This window comes from Cyprinus carpio, chromosome B4 (assembly GCF_018340385.1).
Source record: "Cyprinus carpio isolate SPL01 chromosome B4, ASM1834038v1, whole genome shotgun sequence".
In the NCBI taxonomy this organism is placed as follows: Eukaryota; Metazoa; Chordata; class Actinopteri; order Cypriniformes; family Cyprinidae; genus Cyprinus; species Cyprinus carpio.
Window position 1 is genome coordinate 32,285,599 of NC_056600.1, and position 19,388 is coordinate 32,304,986.

The following is a 19,388-nucleotide window of genomic DNA, read 5'->3' on the forward strand; positions in this document are numbered from 1 at the left end:
TAAAAGCATTTTGGCATTCGTCTGTCCAATCCCAAACTGTGTCTTTAGCCTTTAATGCATATAAAGGTGCTGCTCGCTCAGAAAAGTGAGAAATGAAGCGATGGTACCAACTTGCAAGACCTACAAACCTTTGTACCTCCTTGACATTCTTGGGTACCGGGAAATCACGGACTGCCATGACTTTAGAGGGCTCGGTACGCACCCCTTCTTCAGAAACGACATGTCCTAGGTATGTGATGGTCTTTTGCAGCATAGAACACTTCTTAAGGTTGAGTGTTAATGCTGAAGCTTCCAGTTTTGCAAAGAGTTGCTTGAGATGCTGGAAGTGGTCTTGAATGTTTTTGGAATAAATCACAATGTCATCAAGATAAACAAACAAAACTTCCCTAAATAATCTCTCAGAACATTGTTCATTAGCCTTTGAAAGGTTGCAGCGGCGCTTTTAAGGCCAAAAGGAAGACAAACAAATTCAAATTGATTGTTTTTGGTGACAAAGGCATTTTTTCTTATACTGTCTTCATCCATTCCTACCTGCCAGTAACCAGACTTAAGGTCCAATGTGCTGAATACGGTCGCTCCATACAAGGACTCTAGGATATCTTGAATCTGTGGAATTGGAAATCCGTCAAGAGGAGTCTTGGAATTCAATACTCGGTAGTCAACACAGAAGCGGGTACTACCATCCTTCTTTGGCACTAAGACCACTGGTGCAGCCCAAGGGGAAACTGAAGGCCTTATAATGCCTTTGCTAAGCATTTTTACCACTTGTGATGCCTACCTTTGTTTGGTTACAGAAAACTAAGGCCAAGTAATGCTCGAAAGGATACGGTGGCGAATTAAAGGAGTCTGTCATCTATGAAAAAAAAAATGTTTATGCGGGTTAGTAGAAAAACTAAAATGTAAATCAATCAAGGCACTAGAAGACCTTCTAGTGGCCAATTGGCTTTAACATAGTCCAATACACTGTCTACCAACCAAGCATAACACCTTCTAAAGCATAAGACCTTCTATTCGACTTATAAGCACCATATAAACACAATAACTACCCAATAACTCCTATAATATTGCAAGCATCTAGTTGTGGCTAGAGCATCAGCCGATCCACTAAGTCGTTGGCATGGAACCTCAACTCTGGAGTCTAAGGGTATTTTTTGGGCCTGGAAGAAGTTTTGTCATGCCCTGACATTTGTGCTTTTTTCAGTTTCTCTATAAAATATCTAAATGGCTAAAGTCTAATCTCACTGTATTTAATCAGCACAAACTAGGCTATAATATATGTGAGCATGTATGTACAGAGATTGTGTGTTTTTGAGAAAAAAAATGTTATGCGTGGTTAGTGAAAAACTAAAAATGTTAAATCACTTGAATAAGGCAATAAAACACATACAGAAAATTGGTTCCCAGGAATTTTGAGAACTGGAGCTTGTAGCCTAGAATTTTTTTTTTCTAAAATGATGTGAAATCATCTTGTTTACTCACTTACAGAAAACAATATATTGATTTAATTTTCGATAAGACACTTTTTGTTGGTAAAAGTCATATGCGAGTAGGCGTAACTATCATGAATTCACCACCTGAGAAGACAAGGCCTGCATAATGAGCTGCATAATGAGCCATTCAGTCAGCTGTGTCACTGAGAGGGATGAGTTACAAGAAAGAATGTGAGGACAAAATAAAAATCTTATATAATTTTATGTTTGTAGTTTATTTAGAATATATTTAATTATCCCACAACCATAATTTAATATTCACTTGTGAGTGCAGTTTAAAAACAGTTTATTAGGAAAAATCAAAGCTGACTTTCAAACTGAATTTTTTGCATCATTACTCCAGTCACACAATCCTTCAGAAATCCTTTTAACAATCTTATTTTCTACAAAAAACATTTATTGTTATTATTATTATTATTATTATTATTATTATTAATGTTGAAAAGAGCTGAGAATATTTTTTTTTCAGGTTTTTTAGGGGGGATAAATTGAAAGAACAGCAATGATTGTTACATTTGTTACAGTTACATTTATTGTTACATTTATATTATTTACATCAAGCTTTTGAATGGTATAGTAGTGTATATTGTTATTGAAACTTCATAATATTTCACTTGATTATACATTTAGTCAGGAATTATAGTTTGGAAAAAGTCTTTGGAAAAGAGTCTAACTAGTAAAATGTTTACACGTTATGTGAAAACTAGTACAAGTATATAAATAAATAAAAGAGACTTACTCATGTTTCTGATCTCTGCTGAATAAAGTGCTTCTTTTTTTTCTGAGGAAAATCCAAATCTCAATCCTCAACCACATCACATCTTTTGGGGTGAATTATGTCTTATTCCTCTCATCGCGAAGCAAACAGTAAAATAATAAAACTTGAAGAACAGTCTCGCTGCGTTGTCTTCTGTTGTGTGGGCGTATTCAAACGCCGCGCGCTTCAGTGAAACATTTGAATCTCAAAAGCGCGCTCGGCGCGGGGGGCGTGGTCGCATTAGAAGATAATGAAGGAAGACGTGAAAAACGGACATCGCGTTGTTTTCATATGGATTACTTTATCACAGAATAATTTGTTTTCAGCAGCACTTGTTTAGTTTAAAAGTAGACCTGTCAAGCTTTCTATAGATATCTCTCTCATGTCTCTTCGTTGAGTATTCACTGAGTTACAGTTCATTTTAATGACGCATTTGTATCTGAAGATCAGCGCAGACAAAGGCTGCAGACAGCACTCCTTGTTTGTTATCTTTATTTTATAAGATGCACAAAGTTTTGTTTTTTATTATGTCGTATACAAAAAAAAGTAGACCTTTACAGATTCGATTGATGTATTGCTCTTATCTGTACGATCAAAACTGAAAGTGTAATTTAAGTTCCTTTTCGGGGTTATCAGGAGAAAATACCCCAAAACGCGTATACGCGTTAATCGACTCCAGAGGGTTAAAGGTAGTGCAAGGTGCAGACTGACCGTTGGCGAAGGTGAAGAGGTGTTGAAGTTGTAGATTGTATCACATTCTTTGGGCAGTGTATACGTGAAGTTTTTAAAATCTAGGTGGATCCCAGAAGTCATCAGAAACTCAAGCCCCAATACCACCGAGAAAGTCAAGTCACAGTCTCTCATCACATAAGCTCTTAGAGGATAATTGTGACCATGGATTGTACTCTACCAAGCTATCTTCCCTAAGGCTGACTGTACATAACCATTAGCAAGGGAAAATGACTGTCCTCTACTCGATTGCATGACTTCATGATTTGATGTCAGTCGTTGCCAGCATGACTCTTGCATTAATGAATAAGTGTTTCCAGTGTCCAGTATTGCTTGATATTGATGACCTTTTATGGTTATGGGCAATGTTAATGTTGTTAACGGCTTCCCATCGTTCTCTGAAAAGACATTAATATGTGGATTGGTTTGTCATCCTCTTGTACACTTATTGGTTTCAGCAGGCTTAGAGGTGGTTTGTTGATGTCTTTGCCTCCAAAAGGCTCTCTCCTCCCCAGTCTGTCTCTCTATAAGCGTTCCTACACGTATCAGCTCATCCACAGTAGTTACAGTACCTCTTACAATACTGGCTATCCTTGGATTGCAGTTCCAGAGTGCTGCCTGGAGAATCTCCAGTTCTGTCATAGCCGGCTTCAACCTCAGACATAATGCTCTATACTGGTATGCAAATGTCCTGATGCTCTCATGAACTCTTTATTTTCTTTCTCTTATTCTTCTCTCCACTTCAACTTCGTGATTGTCAGATAAAAAGGATTGAAGGAAAGCAGACTTAAATTGTGACCATGTTTTTACTTTCTTCTTTTCTGCCAACCACCAGTCTTTAGCTGTGTACGTTAATACAGAAGGAAGCATGGATAAAATTTCAACATCATTCAAAGGTTGTATAGCCAGATACTCATCGCATCGCTCCAGATACGTAATGGGATCTTCTCCGTCCAAACTTCCGAACTTTGGAAACTCAAGTTTGATGGGGGTCTGGCAATGTACAGGTCGAAAAGAATTATGGCTTGCTACAGTGTGGTTAAAATCTGGAGTAGAGGTGGCTCCCCCAGAAGTCTGAATTAGAGATCTCAGTTGGCCATCTCTCCACTTCAGGCAATCCATAGTTGCTTGTCCCAACTCCTGAACTTTAGTTTCCAAGGTGACTTTTATTTGGCCACATCCAGCCTCAAGCTTAGCGGATAGTGAGTTTCCTAACCGCTGTATCTCTGTGCGATGGTCTTTATGCAGGTTTAAAATGTGTTGCAGCTGACTTTCAATGGCTGTCATCCGATTACTTTACACATTCAACTGGTGTTGCATATCTTTAAATTGAATATCAGAGGATTTTTCACAACTATCCATTCTACATTCAATTTTATGCATTCTTGAGGCCATTACCATCGTTAACAAACTTTCATCTTCCTCATCCGAAGGAGGAGGTAACAGAGAGTCATCAAAATCACCTTCTTGTTCTACATTTCCTGGTTCACTTTCCAGATATAAATTACTGAAAGAATGAATAAGGTCTCGGACAGGCTCACGACGAGTAGTAAAAGTTTCTGAAGAATAGTCTGGGCTTAAAGGAACATCACCCTCTGTCACTCTTTGCGAGAAGGCCATTTTGCAACTAACAAACCCCTTAAAGTAACCTTAGTTTTAAAGACTCAAGTTGACTGCAATGCAGTTACACCTCAAAATATGGTCACAATAAAAGACACAGGTAGCATGACTCACTGAAAGTAGAATTTGTGTCTTCAGTGTTTTCAGTTAGGTTTTGCTTCTTTTCAGGTCCCTGTTCGGGCGCCATTTTATGTAACACCTGCTTTTAACAACCATTTTAATGCTACATATAAAAATTAAGGGACCAGAGACTTTCACTTTTCAATGAGCCATGTGTATTACACCACAAATCACCATACAGTCAGTAAACCTACAACGTGCATAGTTATTCATTTGCAACCCAGACATTGAATAGTCCAGACTTTCATAGTGGCGTCTTTTACTACCACAAACTCAGTCTTAAGGATAGTAGGAGCAAGATGAAACAGTACTTAAATGCATTGTTGATAAGGACACATCTGCCTGGAACCAAGTTTCCAGAATAATGTATACAAACTATACCACATAAAATTAAAAAAAGAACAACAAAATACCAATATCAAACCGAAAAAAATTAATACAATCCCCTTTTTGATCAAGGTCCTAGTTATAATCGAGCTGCCTCCAAATGCCTGCACGTTGAACCCTCTGCATCAAACAAACAAATCAACTTAGTGACGCCATTAACACATTTACCCATCTTATTTACAAAAACATTCCCTAACATCATATATACAAACAAAGTACTAACAGAAGTACTTACATTTGAGTTTAAGAACCTCAGGTTCCCCAAATCAGGGCCAAAAATACAAGAAAGCATTGTTGAGAAAGTTTTGCCATGTGGTTAACACATCCTTCCTACTTCATACTTGTTCTCTTATTCTTTTTATGTTACCAGGCATCTCACTGGCTAGAGTGCCCCTAGTGACAGGATTAAATATTGCATGTATAGAAAGCTAATGGGACCAATGTAACTGTAAAACTGTTACAAGCTGAACAATAATCACTCCGGTGTATTAAAAAATCATGGCTTCTCTCCAGTGTGAATGTTCATGTGTCTGTTAAGGTTTCCGTTTTGAATGAAACTCTTTCCACATTGTTGGCAGGTAAAAGGTTTCTCTCCAGTATGAATTTTCATGTGGTTAACGAGGTGTTGTTTTTGTGTAAAACTCTTTCCACATTGTTGGCAGGTGAAAGGTTTCTTTCCACTGTGAATTATCTTGTGGTCATCGAGGTGTTGTTTATGATTAAAACTTTTTCCACATTGAGAGCATGTGTAAGGCTTCTCTCCAGTATGAGTTCTCACATGGTCTCTAAGGTTTCTTTTGTGAGTGTAACTCTTTCCACATTGTTGGCAGGTGAAAGGTTTCTCTCCAGTATGAATTATCTTGTGGTCATCGAGGCAGTGTTTATATGTAAAACTTTTTCCACAGTGAGAGCATGTGTAAGGTTTCTCTCCAGTATGAATTCTCGTGTGGTTTTTAAGGGTTGTTTTATTAATGAAACTCTTTCCACACAGTTGGCAGGTGAAAGGCTTTTCTCCAGTGTGAACTCTCATGTGGACTTCAAGATTTTCTTTTCTGGTGAAACTTTTCCCACACTGTTGGCAGGTGAAAGCTCTTTTTTGTGAAGTCTTTTCAGTCTGTGTGCAACTAAATGATTTTTCTCCAGTCATGAAATAATATTTCTCATGCTGAACATTATCTTCTTTTTCAATGAGTTCTTGACTCTCCTCTTTCAGTGTCATCAGGTCTAATGCAAAAAAGACAAATCCAGATTAACACTATTTTTAATGGCACAAAGAACAAACATCAAAACCAACATCATGTAGATCTTATATACACTAAGCTATTAAAGGAGGTGTTAAATAGTGGTCGCACGATATTTGGCATTTTTCAAATATGCCGATGCGTTCGTAGCGGGACTTTTATTTTGACAGCGCTGATAACGCCATTTCCTTCTACTAGTTGACTGTCATCATTAACAGTTCTGTCTAATACGGACAGAAGTCTTTTCAATAATCAGAACTGTTAAAGAAATGAAATAAATGTATACAATAAAGAATTATAACGATTGCTTTTATATTGTTAGTATTAGAAAGGTAAACATTATGATACTTTCTCGTTTGCCGTTACATTTGTATCCTGCATGATCGTGTGTTCTCCTTGTGACAGCTGATCCGTGCGTATTGAATACTGACAGGAGGAGACTTTATGGCATTATTTTACTGACAAATGTCGAGAGCGCAAATAACTCAGATACAGAACAGTTTCATACAACCAACAACCATGAAATTACTTTTCTCTATAACAAAAAAACAAATAAATGATGGTCTCGCCCGGAGAGAGTGTATACACTTAAAACATGCATCTCCTCTCACTCAAACTGTGTTGTTCTGACCCTATAATAATTTCTTCTGTTGAACACAAAAGAAGATACTTTGAAGAATGTGGGTAACCAAACAGTTTCTGGTCTCCAATGACTCCAATTTTTTTCTCTACTATGGAAATTATTGAGGACAAGAAGCTCTTTAGTTACCCACACACTTCAAAGTATCTTATTTTTGTGTTCAACAGAAGAAAGAACTTTATGCAGATTTATAGCAACCTGGGTAACCATACCTTTAAAGTGACACTGGCCTATTGTTTTATTAAAATGTGGGGAGTCTGTTAATATAATATTCCATACATTATCAGAGCTTGGTAGACATAATTACTATATTTTTAGACATTATTAGACAGATGAATTAATATAATTAATGTTAAACCCTATTTATCATTCATAGATATATAATAATATGTGTCATATACAATTTAGATATAAATTGGGGGGGGGGTCGTTAATGGGTGTTCCCTATTTTGTCTCGCTGAAGGTGGCAACCCCAACACGATGCGACCCGATCCATTTCAAATATAACATTTTTAATTTCAAAACTCATGACATTCTTCAAAATCCTTTCTGTAGAGCTGGAGATTTTAATCAGGATCAAATAAGTGAGTTCAGCTTTGAGAATAAAAACCAACCTGTTTGTTCCTCAGTATCTTCATGTATGACTTTGAATGTTTCTTCAATCTTCATGTCTTCACTCTCCTCTTTAATAAACACCATCTTTATTTGTTCCTCGGTATCTTCATGATTGACTCTGAATGTTTCTTCAATCTTCATGTCTTCACTCTCCACTTTAATAAATGCCATCTTTATAATAGTGTTACATAAATCTGTAAGAGATTATTCACAGATTCCTAAAGTTATCAACAACATAGATCTTATATAAGTAAGTGTGGAGTGCTCTCAATTCCCTATTAACTACAGAGCATTTATGATATTTCCATTTAATAATTAAAGGGTTAGTCAATGTTTCGTTCGTTATCTGGCTCGGCTCGGTGTTCATCAGTTCTCTCTTCACAGCAGTTCAGTCAGTGTACTGTTTGAGTAAATGAATTACTCCGGGATATTGGTTTATTTGAACACAGAGGGAGTGTCAGCCATGTTAAAAAAAGCTAACAGCTTAAGTCATTTGTGGATTAATGCTTATTGTTGACGCGAACCGTTTCAAACGATTCAGTTCGATTTGGTGAACTGGTTCAAGAAGATCCGGTTATATCGAGTGATTCGTTCGCGAACCGGATATCACTAAACTGCGGTGTTGTGAACGCGCTCATAACGGACCCGGGAGAGAAGACAATGCTGAATAAAGTCGTAGTTTTTGATATTTTTGGACCAAAATGTATTTTCGATGCTTCAAAAAATTCTAAAGGACCCCCTGATGTCACATGGACTACTTTGAAGATGTTTTTATTACCTTTCTGGACGTGGACAGTATACCGTACATACATTCTCAATGGAGGGACAGAAAGCTCTCGGACTAAATCTAAAATATCTTAAACTGTGTTCCGAAGATGAACGGAGGTTCACGGGTTTGGAACGACATGAGGGTGAGTCATTAATGACATAAATTTCCTTTTTGGGTGAACTATCCCTTTAAGATATTTTTGATGGAATCAAGTAATTGATTAATAAGCAAGTAATTAATGACAATTTTCATTTTTGAGTGAACGATCCCTTTAAGTATCTTTATACATAGCAGCAGGAATGTATTTTGAGTGGGGGTGGCTGGGGGTTGTGTAATGCGTGAAGACTGACATATAATGGCGGATCCAAAAGCACTACTTTTGTTAATAAAACATTTCTTTGTTTAATATAAGTGAGTGTCTTTAGACTTTATTTATTTGGGTTACAATACAAGGCTATATCCATCTTACTCATTTTGTTAATAAAAGTTGTTTAATATAGCCTATGTGAATTTGCCATTGTACTATTTTATGGCTGATGTGTTTTAATTAATAAGATAATAAACCACAAACTACGATCGTTTCAAGGTAGCCTAAAGGGAAAACCATATTTTGTGTTAAATGAGAGTAAAACATATCTTTATTCATTTCGTTAATAGAAGTTCAAAGATTAATATAGGTAAATTTTTCATTGTACTATTTTGTTGTAGACTATAGACTACATATTTTTTCATTAATAATTATGAGCCATAACCATTCGTTTAAAGTAAGGGAAAAATCCAAAAGTTTTTTTATGTATGTGTTACAACGCAGGTACATCAGTCTTATTCATTCTGTTCATAAAAGTTTTATGTTTAACATAAGCAACTTTGTCATTGTAGCATTGGGGGCCATTCACACAAAACGTGTCTTCGCGTCTAAAAATGCGAGACACAGCGATCAGGAATGGTTTTTAAAAAAAGCGCAGCGTACAAGGGTTGCACAAAGGATGTAATGCAATAACATAACGACAATAATAGAAATATGCAAACAGCAGAATTGATAGATATGAATTTTGACATGGGAAAAAAAGAAAATAATTACACTGGCTATGGCATTTGACATCGATAAAAATGGTGCTGCTGCTCAGAGAACAAAAGGACAGAGATCAGGGTCCCATTCTTCATACATTGCTAACTCCGTTAATTGGATTTGATTGTTGATGATTTGGCATGATCTTGAATAGTTTGGTTCTTCGAAGCTCATCCCAGAGTTGCTGTCATAGCAACAGGTCCGTAAGCTTAAACCTCTCGGGAGCAGCTTATTTCATGTAAACAGGATTAGATTGCATCTTTTTAAGCAGAATTGATACTTAAAATCTGTCCGCTAACTTATTACAAGAGCATCCTACTGATCCAGGGTCAATAATTTAAAACAATAATAATTAAAAAATTAATTTAAAGATAATATAATAACGTTATGTAGTCTTTAACACAGCCTGTTTTACTCACTGAAAGATTTATTCGTCATAAAATAATTAACTCTTAATTGTTTTTGAGTCTCACACACATGATATACAGATAATTTAGAGTCGTGCATTAATTTGAGTGATGACCGCTATTATGGGAGTGGCTTGATGGAGCGCCGGAGATGCAGATAACATGATCTTGACCCTTAAGAAACTTTAATGCTGTCACGTAACAAATCTGTTCAAATATAAAATTAAATTAGTTGCTAATTACTACAACAAAAAAAAAAAAAAAATAAAGTACAAACAAAAAATAAAAATTAATAAAAAAAATAATTAATAATCAAAAAAAAAAAAAAAAAAAAAAAATCAACACACATTTAATTTATTATGACATTTAGTTTTGTTTGCTTGGCTGTTTCCTTATAAAACTCCAGAAATTTGTAAATTTTTTCGTCAGGTGTCTTTTTTAATTATATGATGTCATTAGGTTGCCTTCTTGCCGCCAGCCAATCGCTGCACTGCTGAGCATGGTTTTGAGGATCGATACATAACTCCTTTTAAACCAAACCATGAACACGCAATTATCTCAGATAACTCAATCCAGCCATACTAATCATCAATAACAGGTGCATTTGAAGAACCGAATTAGCCAGATCCTGATTAGTGCGATGATATCATCTTAGATGTGACATTTCATCTCGGATGTAATAAGCGACGTACCCCACCCTCCAACACAGACATAAAAAAGGGGAATACCACCATCATCTTCAACAACAGAAGAAACAAGACGCCACTAATAAAAAATATTATATTATTAATAACAACCAACAATAAGAACACCTCATCATCATACTACCAACCATCACAAATACAAAGAAAAAGATTATATCCCCTGCACAGCAACTCTGTATTTGTCTTCGGTGAGTATAGTGAATCAATTTATCTATCAAAACTGTACATAAATTATTAGTTATTAATTATTATTCTTTGTTCCAAAAATAACTGACTATTTGTTTCTTACATTCCCATTTCAGATATTGGTGACTCCTACCATCCCATAGCTTTTAATTATAAGTTTGGACATTCCACTGTTGCAGGCATTGTACAGAGTGTGAGCAGATCCATCTGGGATTGTCTTGTTCCCCAGCTTATGCTCACCCCAGGAGCAGAGGATTGGAAAGAAATTGCGGAGGACTTTCATTGGCTTTGGGCTTTTCCAAATTGTTGTGTTGCTATACATGGCAAACATGTGATCATACAAGCCCTGAACAACATAGGATCACAATTTTATAATTACAAGGGCTCCTTTTCAATTGTCTTGCTGGCAGTGGATGATTCACGTTGGTGCTTCAGGGTGGTGGATGTAGGAGACTTTGGTAGGAGCAGTGATGAGGAAACCCTGGGAAAGCCTTACATCATGGGACTCTGAACTTAAAACCTAATGAGGCCCTATCCTGGACACACAGAACAACGAGCATTCCATTTGTCACATCCCAGAGAGACAGTGGAGTGTGCCTTTTTTATCCTCGCCACTCAGTGGAGGCTTTACCGCAGAATCATTGGTGTTTCTCCTTGGGTGGCTGACGATGTTGTTAAAGCAACATCTATACTTCACAACTTTCTGTGGTGGAAAGCCAGTGATGATGAGGTCAACGAATGTCAGGCCAATGTTCCAGCAGAGGCACAACCAGCAGTACTACATCTTTTAAGGATGGACAGCAACAGCGCCTCAAAGGAAGCACTTTCAGTTAGGGCCACTTATACCACATACTTCTCCTCACCTGCTGGTGCAGTGCCATGGCAATACACGGCAGTGTAATCTATCCCTTGCTTACCAGTCCCCAGCAGTAAAAGTCTCTTGATTAGAGATATTACTAAACATTAGTCCAAAGTAGGAATGTCAACGATTTATCGATAATCGATTAATTGTCGATAAGAGATGCAATCGATTAGAGCAATCAATGGTCGATTAAGCCATTTCATTTTGGGCTGTGTGCGGCTCATGCGCAAAACATGTGCGAGCAGCTGTGAGTGACGGTATATAAATTAATCACCATTCATTTCTAATCTACGAATTAAGCTTTTAATGTGATTTAAACTTTAAAAGCACATTAAAATAGAAACAACACGAAGTTCTTCAACATGGACAGCAATAGAAATGTGGTAACTTTTTCCCCAGATAATTGTTTTTATATCGTGCGCTTTGCAGGGCTGCGGGACACAGGACATGTAGGCTATTCATTCCTACAACTTGTTGATTCATTCCTACGGCTTATTAATTTGTGGCAACTGTCCATGTTTCATTAAATCTTTAATTTCCCTTCCCGCATGTTTACCACAGTAAGAGATGCGAAAACAGTGATGAAAAGTGAATGACAATAAAATCAAAACCTGCGAAATTAGAGGGATAGATGGTGAAGATTTAGGAAAAGAAACAATGCCTAAATATTATTGAATTTGTGGCAAACCAGAACAAAGCCGCTTAAAGGCTACGTGGGTTCGAACTGCATCCAAAAGCATGGTCACAATGTAACATTTTCCAGCTAACCTATTATTCCTCTAATAAACAAAGCTTTTATACTACACTTGTCATAATCAGAGATTGTAATTTGTAAATAAATAATTGCTGGATTCAAAACAGCAATTAAAAGGCGGTGTTACCAACACTGACAATACATTTTCCCAGACATTTGATGTCACTAAACAGTGACGCCACATAAGAGCATTGTTCACAAGTTTCTGCATAGACCTAACTAGAGTGCAAATTCACTCCCTGAATTTAGATGACGCTTAATAAAAAAACAGACATACCCCGGTACACATCGAATCCTATTTGATCTGCAATTCCTCTCCATAACAACTCCCTCTTATCAAGGTTTTTGTAGTTGCTGTTGCATTTGTCATAAAGCCCTTTGTGTTCAGACACCAATGAGACCAGCAGCTCTACATTCAGCTTGTCTCGATGCATCTTCTTGGTCTATTTACTTCCTTGAGCCTAAAGCGTTTTAAAAAAAATGATGATTTTACGCCTCGCGTTTTGCACGTCTGTGTGCACACTACGGCTGGGCGATATATCAATTATTAGCGATAATGTTGCAATAATTTTGAGAACGATGTAAAATTTTGAAATATCATGAATATCGAATATTTCAAATTCAAGCATACTATCCCAAAAGAACGCGCAGAACGTCCGAAAATGGAACAACCACGCACATGCAAACACTCACTCCTCATTGCGGAAGCGCCGCCGCAGATAATCTGAAAAACAAACTTGCTGGAGTTTAGCGATCTAAATGAAAGCATTATTCAGCCAGTCTATGTTCTGTCATGAGATCTATGTATGTATGTGACCCAGGACCACAAAACCAGTCTTAAGTGTACATTTTTTGAAAATTGAGATTTATATATCATCTGAATGCTGAACAAATAAGCTTTCCATTGATGTATGGTTTATTAGGATCGGATAATATTTGGACGAGATACAACTATTTGATAATCTGGAATCTAAAATCGAAATACTGAGAAAATCACCTTTAAAATTGTCGAAATGAATTCTTAGCTATGCATATTACTAATCAAAAATTAAGTTTTGATATATTTACGGTAGGAAATTTACTAAATATCTTCATGGAACATGATATATACATAATATCCAAACAAACAATGTCAAAATCTATAATATTTCTACAAATACAATCCTCATCTACTTAAATATCACAACAAAAATAAAAAAAAAAATAAAATACAAAATTACAAGAAAAAAAAAAATATATTACATATATAAATATATTAAAAAATAATATAGAACCTTGTATGAAAATACCATATGAACCGTTAATGCAGGATTTAAAAATGTTTTACAAGACGTGAGTGCACAAAATTAGAAGAAAAAGTGACAGTTCTCAAAAACCGTTTTTTTTTGTCTAACATCGCGTCATATTACGTCACGATAGGGAGTCGTGTGCTGCACTCTGCTTTGAACTGGCGTGAGTCAGTGTGTTTTCGGTAGTTATTTTTATTTCAATTTATCATCGTCATGGTAAATGATTGCGTTTGTGGACGTTGCACTAACTCCAGCCTGTCAGGACATCGAGTCCACAGGTTTCCTAACAAGAAATAGGATGGTATCTTCCGGGCCTGGGTGTGTTTGTGCGGGTGAAGAGACGGGACTTCACTAATGCATCTGCTTCGAGAAACGCAGTGGTGTGTAGTTTAGCGATCACTTTACACCGGAGGAGGATTATCATCCCGGCGATATGATGCAGTTCAACATGAGATACCGAAGCAAGAAGCGAGTGAGACTCAGAGCTGACGCACACCAGCACCTTCATCGGGTCCCGGCCCACCTGTGGCTCGGCCGCCGGAGGGAGACATGATGCTCACGGATCCGTCAGAGATGCTGCGCCCACGAAAACGTCAACTGTGCACTGCAAGTCTTGTTTTTAAACATTTGCTACCTACCAAATCTGTGAACATAATTATTTAAATAATGAGACACAACGAGATGTGTATAGGTTGTTGTAAACATGGCCGTGGGAAGTAGGGGTGCTGCATGTGCTGCAGCACCCCCGTTGGAAAATGCAGACATTACAGCACTCTCTGACAGATGCAAAAAAATAAATACATAAACGTATTAAAACAATGTTTTAAATCCTCCTGTTTGTTATTAACCTAAGAAGTTTATGCACGAGGAGGTTTTGAGCACAACTAAATAATTATTGACCCTTTCGCACGTACGTACGATCACACCGGTGTGATCAGTCTAGGCTGGTCCCAGTGCATGACGTGATCAACTGCTAAATTCAAATGTGCTTTCACGTGTTGGCTGGCGTTGAGGATAGGTTCAGAGCTGTCATATATCACAACTTTTCAGTGTTTTCAACCACATAATGTTTATTTTAGATTTCAGACATATAAGTACTAAAAAAACAATACATTTAGAGTTTGTAAAATACACACTGATGTCAAAGGAAGAGGCAATAATAATCCTTTCCATTATAATTAGACACGTTTTATGTATATCAGATACACGTGTAAGTAACTTAAAGTTTACTCTATTCTTCTCCCAGTTCACCAGCCACTTACTTTTATGTATTTCGGGAGAAGTGGATGAATTCACGTGTTGTAAATCCAACAGATCCGATTCTCTGAACTGCGTCTGCGGCACAAACTAAGATGCCGCGTCGGCATACAGCTCAACTAACGCGATCGTTATAAAGGTGTTTTAAAACACTTCCAACTTGCATATATTTGACAATCGGAATATCAGATATTTCATGCCATATCTAACAAATTTGTGAATATTTTGAATAAAAAGGAAAAAATGACATAAAAGCAGATCATCATTCATTCAGCTCTGTTGTTGTTGCGGTGTGTCACGTGACAAGCAATGACGCGTCACCATGGAAACCATAAAGTGACACATTCTAAATAAGGTCGCCTTAAAAAACTCGCCCTGGGATGTCAGAATGCATCATTGTCAACTGACCTCAAGTTGAACGTCAAGGTGAAGACGTCCGCTGTGCGCGACAACCTTTTGGAGCTGTTTAACTATCTTGGCTATTTGTACGTGTCTGCTATGTGCAACGGAGTCTGGTTACAAGATTGGTATAAATATGTTTAATTCTTATTAGTGTGTGTTTACTTTGTTATTAGACTTAGACATTATTAAGAGGTGTCCACCTGACACGCAAAAAAATGCACCTCCCACTACAGCACCCCCAACTTAAAACCTCTTCCCACGGCCCTGGTTGTAAAGCACTGCAGCTAGCGTGAAAGCATTAGCAATAACGTTATATACAGTGTAAAAACGTTACCATATGAGAAGGCATAGCTGGTAGGTTAACTTCAGTTTGCTAATATTATAACCATCAAGTCTAGTTACAGGTTAGTGACATTGTTTGCACATCTAATTGGTATTTGTTTCATCATGTGGTGTGTTTCTAAGGCATTGGGAGACATTGCAAGTAACGAGGGAGTGTGAAGATGATCTGAAGCAGTGAAGGCCAGCTGTTATTAACCACCTCTACTGGACTGCAGCTTCCGCTCCTAATGGAGATGCAGATGTGATGAAGGCCATGTGGAAAAGCAGGGTCAGCAGGGAATGTGATCTAAACTTGTGCTTGCTTCTCCCAGCATGCATCAGGCCTCATGGAGTCTCTGAGAGAGAAATACTGCAGGTCACCACAGGCTCCAGGAGAACGCAGCACTGTCTTGTCCTCCACTACACCTGCTCCTCTTTCCAGATTCCTCCAGAGGATCAACAAGATCAGGGGTTCCCAAACTTTTCAGCCCACGACCCCCAAAATAACAGTGCCAGTACCTCGAGACCCCCACTTTCCTCTGAGGTGGTTAAACTACACAAACGTTTTGCACATGCACCTATAGCATATGACAACACAAAGGAACACAAAAGTCTAACAACAACAATATATTTTATTATAATTAAGTCATTACTTACATTTCAACATTAATCTTGCCTAATTAGTTTGGTGGGCACAGAGCCGATTTCTAATCCTTTAAAAAAAAAATTGATTTCCGGAAATCATCTCGCAACGACTCCTCGTGGTTTCCCTCCTCGACCCCTACTTTGGGTACCCCTGAACTAGATGAGGCTGTTATTGTGTATCTAGCACAGCATTCACGATTTAACACACATTAACAACACATTAGTGTGATACCCAGACTGAAAGATTGTTAAATGTTTTTAAATGGGTCCATAAAAAGCCTTCATAAAGTCCTCCTTCCTCTGGAAACTGTCTAATAATTGCTGACACAACACATGCAGGTAAGGTCTTCCTGATGTGCCTGCTCATAAACAAATAAATAAAATAAAATAAAATATTCAGATATTTTAATACTCAAATCTTTAATTTACTATGCATTTATACATACAAGTATTTAGCTCAGAATAATAAATAATCTCTGCTCTAAACATACATGTGTCTGCTGGCCTGGAGAGATCTGAAGTGCATGTAGGCTGTCTGTAGCACATATGGGTTCAGACAGCAAGCCTCGAAGCCTGGGTGCAGAGTCACATTCTCCACTAAGACCCAGTGTGCATCTAACTCCCTGCAGCACTCACTTTCCTCAGCTGTGACCATGGCCTCACATTTCCCACATAATGAAACAAAAACTCGTTTATCTCCCTCTCTCTGACTTTTTTCCTCATAATTCTGACTTTTTTCTCAAAATTCTGACTTTTTTTCTCGCAATTCAGATTTTTTTTTTTCACAATTCTGAATTTTTTTCTCACAATTCTGACTTTATTTCCCAATACTGCGAGTTCATATCAAACAGTTCTGACTTTTTTTTGTGTTATTATGGATTATGGACTCGTATTTTAGTTAAAAACGCCTTAATGATACACTGTAAGAAAATGACTGTGGAATTCACAGTAATTAACTGGCAGAAATTGTCAAGATACTTACTGTAGAAGAAATAACCATCTTTTCCATAAAGATGGTTACCACTGTTTTCATTAACAGTAGCAACAATGTAACTGTAAAGTAAAACTAATTCTGCTGTCCTGACTGTAAGTGTGGGATGGTAGCGTTTGCTCACCGGTCGTGCTGACGGTGATGTACGCCGGGTCACTGATGCTGCTGTAGCTGCTGCTGAACACAGTACAGTTATATGAAGTGGACGGCTGCAGTCCAGATACAGTCACAACATGAGTGGAGAATGAGAAACCACTATATCACTTAACGTTAGAGTTGGATATTAACAAGTGTGACACGCCTGATCAACGCTTATTAATTTCTGTTACTGTTAAGTATCAATACTCACAGACGACCAATACTAGCTTTGCTATTGCCTGATTACATATCGTTAGCTAACGTGTGTATATTTGTAAGCTAACACTGGTCTCTCACCAAGACACCTGCCTTGTTCTCCTCACACAACTCAATTTGTCTCGTCTGACCGTTGTTCTGTCTAATCCTGGCCTGTTCCTGCTCTCTTGGCCGCATAGCAGGCTCATAATTGTATCTGTGGTCCATCATAAGTGCAAATAAACACTTAAAATTTCCTCAGCGTCCGAACTGTCATTGTGATCCATTGTTTTCCTATGGACCGCACTCACTCTCGTTACGCCACTTCAGGTTTTGGTGGTTTTCAGATGCAGAAGTAAAATTATCTCAAAAACGACTCCAGAAGCCTCAATAGCGTATTTTAAAGTGTAGTTTCAAGAAAATCTAGTTCCTACATTATTTTTCTATACATCGACTCACTGGGGTCTCTAACCAGGAATATGCACTTTAGACTGGGTTTGTGGTCCAGGGTCACATACACATTATATATATAAAGAAATACCTATGTGCTTCAGAAAATAGCTCCCCATCTGAGAGGGTTTTTAGTGCCAGAGCTTCTCTTAAACTAGAGACAGGAGACAGACTTGTGTTCTTAGCTAAAAACTTGTAAAAAAAAAAAAAAAAATTATTTCCTTATCCCAGTTTGATTATTTACTGTAAATTGTGCACTTTCTGTACTTGTTTTGCACTACTTGAGTTACATATGCATGTTCATTTAATAAAAAGCAGTAATGATCACTTGGTCTAGTTTTTTTTTTTGGTATTTAAATGCAAATGCAAACATATCGAGATATACATCTATTATCGTAAACATTTTGACACTATCTAGATATAATTGTTTTATATATATATATATATATATATATATATATATATATATATATATATATATATATATATATATATATAGCCCTAGTGCACACTCACACTGTTATTTAGTCACGGGGCGGTTAACGTCGGTATGTGGTTAAGTTTAATCTCGAGTAGCAGACCATCCGGGAATCTGTGGCATTCTTTTCACCATACTATGATTTGGTACATACTAATTATATTTTCGAAAACTATTTAGGACGGATATAATTTGAATTGGACGCAGCAGAAGTAATCAGCGTTGTTTACGTTCAGCACGCGCTAACTTTATACTGAACGTAAACTAGTTTTATTGATTTAAACATTTTAATAAAAGCGCTCACCTTTCTTCAGCAGAGCCACAGACGCGGGAGCGCGGCGCAGCCTTATGACGTCACATCACCAAACCAAAATAAAAGTCATTGGCTGCGTCCGAAATCTCATACTCTATGAGAAGGTACTCAATTTTAATAGGCACTTCCTTGACGAGCGCTAAAATAGTACGTACTCTACAGCCAAATCTCGTTGAGTATGAATGCGATCCGCTATGTTTACGTTATCATGTGACCTATGACGTTAAAACAAGCGCAACAACTTCAAAGATATGACTGACTGCCACAGATTTAATATCTGCTGTCTGTAAATATTTAGCAGTAAAGACAGTTTGCGGTTTGATATTTATATTTCTTTTGGCTATAAATACACAGAGCGCTATCATAGACATGCAAATAATACCGAATATCATTCTCTGTGATTTGTGAATTCAGGTGATGCTGTCGTTCGGCCCGAAATCAGGGTTTTTTTTCGTAGCGACTCTTAATTTTATAATGTCTATAGCTCCAAAAGTTGGACACTTAGAGGAATGAAACCGGTGTCATCTTCACCAGCTTGATCTGTGAATGTTTTCACAGC

At 37.3% G+C, this 19,388-nt stretch overlaps 1 protein-coding gene across 2 annotated transcripts; it reads right to left on the reverse strand.

Moving 5' to 3' along the window:
* Nucleotides 1–5,151: 5,151 nt before the first annotated feature.
* LOC109063389 (gastrula zinc finger protein XlCGF8.2DB-like) lies at nt 5,152–18,966 on the reverse strand. Of its 2 annotated transcripts, XR_006154682.1 has the most exons (4): nt 18,821–18,966; nt 7,599–7,793; nt 5,339–6,327; nt 5,152–5,223 (listed from the first exon to the last, which is right to left on the reverse strand). XR_006154682.1 is itself a non-coding variant. In XM_042722956.1 (3 exons), exons 2-3 carry the CDS (start codon nt 7,768–7,770, stop codon nt 5,600–5,602), a joined length of 900 nt encoding a protein of 299 aa, XP_042578890.1. In that variant the 5' UTR covers nt 7,771–7,793; nt 18,821–18,966; the 3' UTR covers nt 5,158–5,599. The 2 variants fall into 2 exon arrangements, 1 of the variants encoding a protein (XP_042578890.1); XM_042722956.1 differs by having other exon boundaries at nt 5,158–6,327.
* Nucleotides 18,967–19,388: the final 422 nt, after the last annotated feature.

Excerpts from the sequence above, each read along its gene's own strand:
- LOC109063389 (XM_042722956.1), bottom strand. The coding sequence starts at position 7,770 with ATGGCATTTATTAAAGTGGAGAGTGAAGACATGAAGATTGAAGAAACA. Across the intron at positions 6,328-7,598 it reads AGATACTGAGGAACAAACAG|ACCTGATGACACTGAAAGAG; the intron begins GTTGGTTTTTAT and ends TTTTTGCATTAG.